This window comes from Abrus precatorius, unplaced genomic scaffold (genome assembly GCF_003935025.1).
Source record: "Abrus precatorius isolate BTA unplaced genomic scaffold, Abrus_2018 Scaffold10, whole genome shotgun sequence".
Lineage (NCBI taxonomy): Eukaryota > Viridiplantae > Streptophyta > Magnoliopsida > Fabales > Fabaceae > Abrus > Abrus precatorius.
Window position 1 is genome coordinate 35,049,618 of NW_020874292.1, and position 12,179 is coordinate 35,061,796.

A 12,179-nucleotide genomic window follows, 5' to 3' on the forward strand; every position below is an offset into this window, starting at 1 on the left:
TTATGGTTAAATGATAAATAAATAAATAATTGACAAAAATTGTGAGCAACCACTTTCGTCAAATTTTTGGTGAAAACTCTTTCGTACCATTTAGTATTATCCTAAAATATAACATGGTCTATTTTTTAATGCTTACAATACCCATTATTGGATGAACGTGCAAATGTTATGCTTTTATATCTTTTATTTTTCATCTGTTATAATAATTCTGCATCTCCATCAGAAGAGAGAGAGACATCTCTGTTAAAATAATTTTAAAGTAGTTAATGTTAAAACAAGTATAAAATGTTATATTGTAATACATGTATAAACACATAAACATTTAGTTAAAGCATCTGTAACTCCTTTAAATTTCTACATATAACATTTAAAATTTCTTAAATTCAAAAAATATTTCAAACTAATACATGTATTAAAATAAAATATTTGATAAAAACATAATCTCTACATTAAGGTTTTAAAAATTATTTTCATTTCACGTATCTTACGAATCATAATTTTAAGAATATATTAATGTAATGTGATTAGAATATTTTTTAAAAAATGCCGATCCTATTGTAAAAAAATATGTAAAATAATTTAAAAGCTCTAATATAAAAATTACAAAACATACATTCACTACTGTATTATAGTGTAGTTGGCGTTAGTATTTCACTTTGTAGAAAATATTAACCATACAACATTAAATAAAAATACAAAATAAAAATACTTTTTACTATAACAAAGTTTTATGCAATCAATATAAACAAATGAAATAATATACAATATATTAATTACAAAATGGAAAATTTATATTAAATAAAAATGAAGGAAAATAGATAAAAATAATAATTTTAGTTAAATGAACAATAGGTTGGGTAAATGAAATGACAATAGAAAAAGACAAAAATATAATTTGACTTGTATGAAATCTTCACCTTCTGTTTATAGTACAGATATGCGTAGGAAGAATCACAAAATGCAGTTAATAACTGAATTGCGGAAAACAATGCACGTACTCTCACATGTTACTCTTTTTTTAAAGTGTGTAAGTCAACTTATCAAGAGTGAGTTTTTGGTAAATCATGTTATAAAAAAATTAATTAATAAAGTACCTAATTTTTTCCACCTAATACATGACCCTTGATTTAAATTATTATCAAGATTATTTTTTATTATTTCAATGTTTACGTTGTTATTTTTGTTAATTGTTTTAAAATTTGATGAGCTAATTCATCAAATTAGTGAGCTGAGCTAAGATAACATTTTCTTATTGGCTTCAAAGATGAATTGAATTGAGTTGGCTTACTATTAAGTTTAACATGTTATAATCTAGTCCAATTAAGTCGAATTAACTTGTTTAACGAATCTAATTATTTTAAGCGTTGTGAGAAAGAATACCCAATTTTCTCTGTTGTTTAGTTTATAAATCATGAAATAAGTCTTAGTCTTTTGCCTTCAAAATAAAAATATATGTTCAATTTTTCTTTTTAATTCAACCATTTTTTACGGTTGCAAACGAAACTATTGATAGAAAAGTGTTAACAGTTGCAAATTTTAGTGCAATGTAAACCGAAAGGTTAAAAGAAGAAAGTACTTAAAAACCTTCAATTTCATCAAATTGAAATTGCGGGTTAATTAGAAAAGAAAAAGCAATTAGCATCTTAAGACTTCTTGGATATAGGTTGGGGACAGTGCTCTAATCCTCTAGTTACACAAATAATAGAAGATGTTTGTATGGGTGCTTTTGTGCTTTTATATACAAAACACACAACAAATGAAAGGGCTGCAAAATAATGTTTGAAATATATTTAAAAAATTATAATTAAAATTTAATGAAAAATTACAAATAATAACTTTAATGTAGACAAATTTATGACCTATCAACGTGAAACTAAATACACCGCGCTTGTGTTTGTTTTGGTGTTTAAATAACTCAAATGCACATGAATTTCAACACAACGATTGTAAATATTATGTGAGACCAAACGTACACTAACTGTAAATAAATTTGATGTCCAATGGATATTTTTATTTGTAAAATGCAAGATAAAGAAGATAGAGAAGAAAGACAAACACATCGATAAAGAGAGATTATATTTACTAGATTTGACAATTTTTAAATTGAAAAGTTGATTATAAATAAAAATACCAAAGTAACCGCACAAAAAATCCAATGAGACCAAACGATATAGTAGATTATAGGCACAAGAATTGTATTGCCACACAAAGAAACAAGATGTAGGAAACCTATGTGTGTAATGAATAAAACTGATCATCAATTTATAGCACATGCAAGTATTTTTCTTTTCTTTTCTTTCAAAAACTTTCAAGTTTAATACATTACAAATATATGTATCAGCACTCATTCATAGATACCCATTGAATCAAACAGAATGTGGCAGCAACAAAACAAAAGATCAGGTATCATCTCAGCAGCTTCTATAATTGAACCAAGCAAATATAGTGGTACCACAAATTACGCTTCAACATCCATATCCCACCATTTCACTGTAAGCTCTTGTCTTATGAATCCCACCATTGTTTCTTAAAATGAAGACTAACACTAATTTTATCTTTCTTTCTTTTTTTTCCCTGTTCAAAACAGGTGTCCATTCACATGAAGCTCTGGTTACTTGTTTCTCCTGCGCCACTACTATCCAAAAGTAACATTTAGCATTAACACAGTTCTACTGAATATTTCATGATTTGGAGCAATGCAAAAAACAGTGAATTAGCCTATATAAACTCACCTCTTTCGCTTGCTTTTGGAGCCACTAGAAGAAGAAGGATTCGTATGCCAATTCCTTTTTCTTTGATTTATGAACCAGTTATTTATCTGCTTTAATTGCAAGCCTGTTTCTTGCACCAACCTTGCCTTGTCTTCTTCCTGAAAGGACATTCACGTGTGTCAGCAATCATCGAAATGATAAATGCGCACAGCATCGTCCTTAACATATATATGTTGTCTCTTTTAATTTTAAGAATATATTTACATTAAATCTATATATACAATATTATATCTAAAATTAATTTTTAAACATTCAAATAAAATAATTATCTCCTCGTCATCATTGGCATTAAAATAAATAAATAAAATATTATTGAAAATAATAGTGATCTACATATATATAGTACATATAACATGACACATGCTCGTGCGTAAATATATAGAGAGAGCATGTATTTTGAAAAACTAAATATATTAAAAATCTCATACATAATATTTATTAACATACTTGCAACTATTTCTAACACAATTTTATAACTTTCATAATACATACAGGTATGCGTATTTAATATTTTTTTTTATAAAATATAAATTTGATTGTTATATAACATGATATTTTAATAAATGAGACACTTATAAATATGTAATTTAATAATTAATATTTATTTATATTTTAAAAGTATATTATATATTAAAATTAAAAATTAAAAAATATCATTAAATTTTCTAATTGTATAAATTCTAATAAGTTTAAAAACTGTAATGTGAAAACTTACTGTCGGATAGGGCCATTTGGAATGTGACTGCCACCAAGCTTTCAAAAGGGAAGTGGTGTCGCCTGGGAGCTTCCCCGCTCTCCTCTTTCGTAGAATTTCTTCTCTGATGTCAACAATCTTGTCCTTGTAACCCTGCTTCATCCATTGCAACAATCCTTACTTGCAAAGTTATGTCTTCAACTCATGCTTTGGATGATGGTAACTATAACTATATACATATATATATATATATATATATATATATACCTGTTTCAACTCATGCTTCAACTCCTGCCTCACACGCTCCATCAAAGATCTTTCACTTTCAGTGGGCACAAGAGGACCAAAGCTTAGACTATCAGCTCCATCCAAGCTTCCTTCGTATAAGTTCGCATTGCTCTCTGCCTGGTCTTCTTCGTCATCCGACATTGTTGCACCCGTTCCTTCGCCGGGAGATACACCTGTTCATCCAAACCCAAAGCTCAAAGACTATATATATATATATATTGTCTATGTTCCTCTCCATCAACTCGGTTGCATGTAGGAGAAAAACCCTTATATTAGTCTTTATGATATTGTCCTTTGTCCAGTTTATAATTCATATGATGCATAAATACCTTGAAAGATTAAAAATGAAAATGGTCATTTTTAATGCATTTTTAGGATACATGCATAAAAAATGAAAAATAAAAAATATCACGTAGAAAGTTAACTTTCAGTTGTTTAACCAATAAAACTGCGTTTAGATAATAAAGTAGAAAAATACACGTTTTAACGTACTTTTTCTCAAAAAAATGAAACGTAAAAACAAATGTGAACCTTTATTGGACTTGAAGTTATGTAATTATTCTCGTCATATAAATGATTTGAGTACCCTTATACCCTCTTTAATTTATTTCTTTATTCGCTTATAAGAAAAACAATTATCTTTAGTTACAATATGACGAGTTTTTAAACTTTTTCTTTCATTTTTGTTTACTTAACTCTTGTTTTGGATTTATTCACTCAACCTTGGTGCATGAAATAATAACATAAGATTTTACTCATCATTGTGAATTGCACTTATCTCCAACTTCTGTTGCCGTTTTTTCTTTTCCCCCTCCTTCAATTTTTTATTAAATGAGCGCTTAATAATTTTAATTTATAAGACACAGCAACGTGGAAGGTTTAAAGAGAACGATTTCTGTGAAAGTTGAAATATACCAGTCAAGCTTTGTAGAGATTGCTCTAGCTCCCAACAAGCCATAACAGCTTCCATGGCATGAACACGGACATGTTGTTGCAATTGTTCTTTAAAAGCGCAGAGCAGTAGAACATAATGAGTCTACAACAAAGCCAAGAGCAAAACTTATACATTAAGGAGCTTCAAGTAAAACTACAAAACTATAGGCAACAATAGGAAATAAAAATATCCAAATCAAAACATTCAGAAGAAAGGAAATGAAAGGTTATAATTTTAATGAACAGATAAACAGTGAGGTGCTAAGCTTCAAAAAACGATTATTTTATTTTTGTTTCTTCTTTAGCCGTGACTTAGTAATAGCCAATTAGTAGATCATAATGTCTCAGTCAATCCAAGTTAGCACATGCATTAATAAAATATTGAGAATTATTTAATGCTAAAATCTTCATCTGATATTTGCCTCTCCCCGATTATTGTGTGAAGTGATTATCATTTTTATGCATTAATAAATAGATGATACGCCAACTGCTATCCACTGAGCACAACTATTATAACGAATAAGGTCCCATTGCTTCATTATTGTAGTTGAGCAAACAAGTAACGTGTGCAAGGGGAAAGGGTCGACGAAAATTGGCGAGGAGCTTCTACAAGTTGTTGGTCTGTAAGAACATATTCTACAAGAATTCGATAGCACATAACCACCAAATTAAGTTTCCACCAAAAAGGAAAAAAAGTAACCAAGTGAAACATCGAACAAGCTGGAAGAAGATTATGACGACAATAAAGATTCTAGAAGAAAAACACTATTAAATTAATGGGAACGTAATTAATCATGCATCGTCAAATGACTTTACACTACACAAGGACAAATCAGAATCATTTACTCACACTAGTCGTACCGTCCAACATGTAAGAGAAAAATGTTACTTTTCCTCTCTCTCTCTCTCTCTCTCTCTCTCTCTCTCTCTCGTTTTTTTTCCACTTCGTGAATTCTGCACCTAGCACCTACAATCATCTAACTGTTCTACCTTAGTCGACAGACAGTGCCCTTTTCTTTTATTGTTTTCCAAAGTTCATACAACAAATTCCGGAAAATCAGGAAAGGAAGGGTCTAACCTTAGCAAAATAATAATTAAAAAATCATAAAAATAGAAAAGGAAAAAAGGAAAGAAACACAAAAGGAATCATCGTTTGCGATTTAACAAAAGCACCCAAAGCTAGAACAAACGACATTTGTCAAAGCCTAACAAATTAACACAATCCAAAAGTAGCCTAATAATAGTCCACAGTTTATAAAACCAAAAATCCGAAAACAAACACGCCCTTGAATCAAACCATTCAACTCCTAGAAAAGTGGATTGAAGTACTGAGACAAAAGTCACGAAGAATAGAATAGAATAGGGTTAACAATAATAGGATGATAAGGGTACATATAACTAAGCAAAATAATAATTATAGTAATAATAATACAAGGTTTTAATTTTAGAGAGAAAGCAAACCATGAATTGATCGAGCTCCTTGTCATCGACGACTCCATTTCCAAGGCCAGAGTACTTATCAACGACGCGCTGCGACTGTTGAAGCTGCGCGTCGATCCTCGGAAGCTGGTCAACGGGCGTTGCGATCCTCAAACACGAAACGTGAGCCGATAAGAGCTGATCGTAAAGTGGGTGTCCCAAAATGTCAGCTTTGTATTCCGCCAAAGCGTCTGGTTCCGAGTTACTTTCCGTCCGGTTCCGATCCAAGCTTTTCTCCGATCCCATCATGCTCCCCCGAACGTCGTCGTTTTGGTGCGCGGTCGAGTCGGGTTGCAAGTGGAGAAAATTCTGCTGCCGGAGCGTGGCGGCGTTACTGTTCAGCCACGTCGGCCCCGCGCCGCCGCCGCCGGAGGCGGCCGAGAGTGGAAGCAGCCTCTGCATGTCTCTGCTCTGACCTAACTGCTGCTCGTCCGTGAATGGCTGAAACGTGATTTCGTGCGGTAGATGGTCGTGGAAAGCCATTTTGGCTTAATGAATGAAGCGCTTTCGATGAGTTGATGCTGTTGTTTTGTTTCTTTGTATCTCTTGCGGGCTCCCACTACATTTAATTGGAGTTGGTGACGGAGATTGGAGAATGGGAGAAGGGAAAGGGGTGGAGTGGTAGTGGCGGTGGGAAGGAAGGAGGAAGAAGGGGTTTGGAAAAGCACTTTTCTGTGGGGGAAGACTTTTTGAAGGGTTGACACGAAGATCGAGGGAGTGTGAAAGGATTGAAGGGTGGGATTGGTGATAACGTGGAGGGATTTGTGGTGCCACCTTATTGGAGAGATTTTGGTGTAATAAGACAAAGATTGGTGAATGATGTTGGAGGCAGCTAATGACATTATTTGTTTAATTATGTGAATAAAATAATACTATTTGCGTTTTTAACTAATCATCTTGTAAATATATTAAGAATAAGATATGGTTCCGAAAGAGTACACACTCTGCCGACGTGTTGTCTTCATTTATTTAATTTGGAGATAGGCAAAGATATCTTTAAAAATAGGGGGAAAATCTGTTTCACTGTTTGAGGGGAAATTATAATTGAAAGATGAAGAGGACTTTTTCCTGGGGATGAATGGGTCCTAAGTCCTAAGTCCTAACCTAACCTAACCTAACCTAACCTTGTTTCGATGCTGCATTAAAAAAAGGGGAAGGGGTGAGAAAGGTGCTATAGCTATAGGTGATGGTTAGGGGTGGCAATAGTGGATGGTAGATGGAGCGTAAACAAGATAGGAGGGGGGAAAATATGAAGGTACAGCGAAGCAGAGTGGAGGCACCTTGCAACAGATAATTTAGAAGTGACAATTTACTTTATGAGTTACCCTGTGCCGTGCTTGGTCAAGAACTTTGATGGTTTCTTTAATCGAACTGTTAATAATGGCACAATGACTCTCTTCTTGAGGACCCAAAACGACGTATGAGGGGAGTGGCAGTGGCCTGGGCTGGGCACTACCCAACCCGAAAGCGACCTGAGCACCCACTGTCGACACGTGTCGCGAGGAGGTTTCATGGACCACAACATAGTACTGGAAGATTTAGGAGTGCGGGCCAAAGGTAAATGAATCAGGTTGGCAGAGCAGAGGTGGGGCTGCAATTAACGCAGCTAAGATAGGTAATAGGAATTAGAAATAGCCGAAGACGGAAGGGTGAGAGGTGCCGGCGGCTGAAGCATTGTTCTGACGGACACAACACAGATAGAGAGGGACAGCGACAGGGACAGAGACACAGGTCACGCGCAACTGTTTCGTGGTCCCTTTTAGGGTAAAACAAAAACTTCAAAATAGGATTGCAATTGTGGTCCTCACCCTCTCTTTGTGGGTTCCACTTAACTAAACCTTCACTTGCAATTTTGCATTTTTCCATTTCCGTTTCCATTTCTCATACTCGTAGTCTTCTGTACTCTCTGTTTGTACACTGCCTTTCTTCTATCGCCCCCACCTATTCGGATAAGCTCCGTCAAATGTTTGCCTAATTCAGGATTTGTTTCTTTCTTCTTTTATATTTATGGATTTCTTCTTCAAAATAGTTTTTTATATACCTTTCTTTCTTTCAATTTTTATATTACTATTTCATCGCATATTGTTTGTCTCTTTGTTCTGATCATTTCACCCTGTTCTGAGGTATGGAACGACCATACTTGTAATAGTTTAGGTCATGTATTGTTTTTACTCATTTGAGTTAATATTTTGAAAGAAGGGTATCATATAACTATTGCTTAACATAAGGGAGAGGGATTATAATTCATCATAAAATTAATTATAAACTAAAAGATGTTAAACAATTGAAGAATTACTTGTGAGCTTTTTCTTTGGAAATTAAAGTAGGTGTTTACTTATTTGAATGTGACTTGAAATTTTTTTTAATAGCATTCTCTCTGTCTCTCTCATGTCTGAAAAAGAAAACAAAATATAATAAAAAGAAAATGAGAAGTGTAAGTTAAAAGATTGCAAATGAAACAAGGAATTCAACGTTGCTACCAACCTACCTAGATTTGTAGGGAGTGAAATCCTATTGTGTAGGCACTGATCGGTCAGGACCATTCTTTTCTTCTATGCCACATGGATGCTTAGATTCGGTGCCTTTTTTAGTAGAATAATATAAAATTTAAATAATATTTATCATATTAATGTAGTTTAAAAATTAATATTTTCAATAGTTAAATTATCAACAAAATTAAAGGTAAAAAAATTATCACGCATGAAAATATAACGCCTGATATCTGTCAAGTGTGTAAAGGAAGTTGATAAGATGCCACAAATTTAGGTCATGACACGTAACAAAACTAGAAATGTAAAGCAGGGTGTGTGATAGCGTTACGATAAGAGAGTGAGACATGTGGCAGGTTAAGGAAGTCTTGTGACAAGCACCACAATTTTGGTGATATTTTAACACTTTCTTGATAAAATCTTCATAGTATTTTTACGGTATTTATAAATTTTTTGTGTTTCAATCCATTTATGAGTTAATATTCGATATTATTCCCTATATTTAGTATTGATTTAGATTTTGTGAGTTGATTTTCTTCTTTAAATGAGACTTTCACTCTCAATTTTGCTTAAAACTAATTAGTGAAAATTAAAATAATTTTGATTATCAAAATAACATATTTAAGATTATTTAAAATGGTTAGATTCCTGAAAAATTAGAACTTTTCTTTAGAGAATGACTCATGATATGCTTCTTATTAATGAAGAATAACAAGTTTTGCTATTTTTAATAGCAGTGATAGAAGTGGTTTGGATTTTGAATCTATAGTGCATGTTATGAAACTATTTTGTTGTTATTGAATTTTGATCTACCTTAATTCATATGGCAATTGTTGAGCTCTTTTTTTCCACTTAGTCTAAAGTAGGTGGTTGGTATTTGATAAAACTTTTTGACAAGTGCATCAAATGGTTAAAGTTATAAAGATTATTATCCACAGAAATAAGTGTTAAGTATCAAATCACAAGAATATTACTAGTTGGATCACCAAAAACAGGTATATATAATAGTACGAAATTAAACACAACAAAATTGTAAAACTGAAAGTAAAGGTGCTGGAATTACAATTAATAAATAGACAAAAATAAAATTTAATACAAAAAATAATTAACAGGACTGCAGAATGTAAATAATTCAAGTAGAAAAAATATGTTTTTGTAAAGATTAATAAATGGGTTGAGTTTAGAATCCCTTATCCCTTTTTCCTTGCTTAAAATATATTTGTAACTTAAAATATAGCCAATCTAATGGTCAGGTTGTCTAAATTATTCAACTCTAATCCCTTGGTAATTAGTTCTAAAATAACTTTTAATCTCCTAATCCCTTAGGTAAACAAAAAACGTTCAGCATTAAGGATAAAACTCATATGATCACATTATCATAAATTTCTATTCTTAGACAATTCATAATAAGCATTTTAACCCCAGTCCAAGAAAGCTCACAACTTTCCAGTAATGAACTCCTTTACATCAACCTCATTCACGTAGAACAGCGAGATACTAAGTTCAGAATTAAAAAGTTATATTAAAGTTTTCATCTTGAATCACATATAATGTTTAATTCATTGCAATGGGTAAATGTATAAGTTCATCTTTACCCAATCTCCAGGAGATTTAACAAGACATAATGAAAATGAAAAGAAATAAACTAAAATATATTGAAAAGATAAGAGTCATGTTCAGCAGATAAACTTACAACAAATGAAAATAAAAGAGTTACTGTTCTATTAGAAAAATTAGAGAAGATGGAAAGGAAATCAAAGTTTCCATGAGAATCCTTCTATCAAGATGTAAGAAAATTGCCCTAGTTACCCTATTCTACGTAAAACTGTATCAAAACCTAGAGAACTGTGCTCCAGAATGTTCTAAAAAAGGAAAGATAAAAGATGCTGTCTTTTCAGAATTTTTTTGCTTTTATATGCATCAGTCAATATTGTGTCCCGACAAATAAAAGTTCATGTCCCCACAAAGTGTGTCCTGCAGCACTTAACTTTCGTCCTTTAGCCCAATTGCCACTTTTTGTCTAATTTCCTTAAAAAATTTAATTACCAACATCAGAATATGAATGATTTATACAAATTTTTTAATACTTGCAACATTTTATTGAATTTTCTAATTAATTACATTAACTTATGATTTAAATTCAATGAAATATGCCAAAAATCTCTAATTTTCTAGATGATTTATAGACTCATCAGAATTTAATATTCAAAGTAAGGTTTTGAATGACTTTAATAAATTGAATGTGTTATTTGGAATTACTATTTACATCCTTATAAAAATTCATAAATTTTTAGTAGAAAAGCTAAAATAGATCCTCTCTAGTTGTCTAAAACAAGAGTTATGCTAACTATATGTTAATTATAATTTTTGTTCTACCGAAAATTATTCACTTAAATTTGTTAAACAAAAAGCTATCATATCTTGAATTCATCTTTTCAATAATAAACTAAAGTTGAATGTAGATGTTTTAGTTTACTTGCAAAAGATAAAGGTGTGGGTTTAGTTCGACATGCTTAAAATGAATTCAAAGTCAGATTTGTGAGTAATCTAAGTTCTTATTCTTCAATTTCAACAAAATTATGGGCTCTTTCGATGAGTTTTTACATAATTAAAAACCTTAAATTTGATAAGATTTATGTCAAAATAGACTCTTGATTGATTATTTAATTTATCTATACAAATTTAAAATAAATTAAAATTTATTTTGTAACATTAAAATTTTAATTTAGTCTTGTAAAATAATTAGTTACCATATGTTTTAAAAAACTAATAGAATTATTGATGGTTTGACAAATCTAGCTCACATGTAGTGTAAATGTTATAGATTTTTAAATAGTCCCCTTCTTCTTCTTCTTGTTATCATCTTAAGGAAGTATGCTTTTGAATTTTCAAAGATAATTTTTAGTTTTTTTATTGTTTTATTTGGATCATTAGCCCCCATTAAATAACTAATAAAATAAAATAAAATAAAATCAAACTTTTGTTTTTATTTGTAATGTTTATATAACATTTAATTCAAAATCATGAAAAATATTTACATTAAAATAATTTTAAAATTATAATAATAAATTTTCTATGCATTGTATAAATTTTATTAAATTAAAATATTTTTAAATAAAAATTAAAGATATATTCTATAACTATTTTAAGATTTAATAAGTTTTATAAATTTTTAAAAATATAAATAATTATATTATAATTATAAATATCATATCATATTAATAGGGATAAATTAATTTTTTAAATAAAAAATAAATTAATAAATAATATTGAACACAAAAAAGTTATATGTCATAATAAAAAATAAAATAACTTTTAAAAATCTCTTATTTAATATCATTTCTTTAAAATATTTTTTTTTGGAAGAACGACTTTTATATATAATATAAAAATAAATTATCAAACAGGAGCTTATTTTTTAAAAGAATAATTTTGTATTTGTATTTTTTAAAAAGAAATTATAAGACAATTATTTACATTATCCGTTTCCTATGTAAGGTAGACCCCACTCTTCCCCTGCAAGTT

At 30.6% G+C, this 12,179-nt stretch overlaps 1 protein-coding gene across 3 annotated transcripts; it reads right to left on the reverse strand.

Moving 5' to 3' along the window:
* Positions 1-2,573: 2,573 nt before the first annotated feature.
* On the reverse strand, positions 2,574-6,914 carry LOC113870489 (homeobox protein knotted-1-like 13). 3 transcript variants are annotated; one of them, XM_027507087.1, is made up of 6 exons: positions 6,148-6,914; positions 4,669-4,789; positions 3,733-3,926; positions 3,487-3,618; positions 2,733-2,869; positions 2,574-2,635 (listed from the first exon to the last, which is right to left on the reverse strand). In XM_027507087.1, the coding sequence occupies exons 1-6, from the start codon at positions 6,646-6,648 to the stop codon at positions 2,596-2,598; spliced, it is 1,125 nt and encodes a 374-aa protein (XP_027362888.1). In that variant the 5' UTR covers positions 6,649-6,914; the 3' UTR covers positions 2,574-2,595. The 3 variants fall into 3 exon arrangements, with proteins under 3 accessions (XP_027362888.1, XP_027362880.1, XP_027362889.1); XM_027507079.1 differs by having other exon boundaries at positions 3,487-3,621; positions 6,148-6,903; XM_027507088.1 differs by having other exon boundaries at positions 2,574-2,632; positions 6,148-6,902.
* Between the last annotated feature and the right edge of the window lie 5,265 nt (positions 6,915-12,179).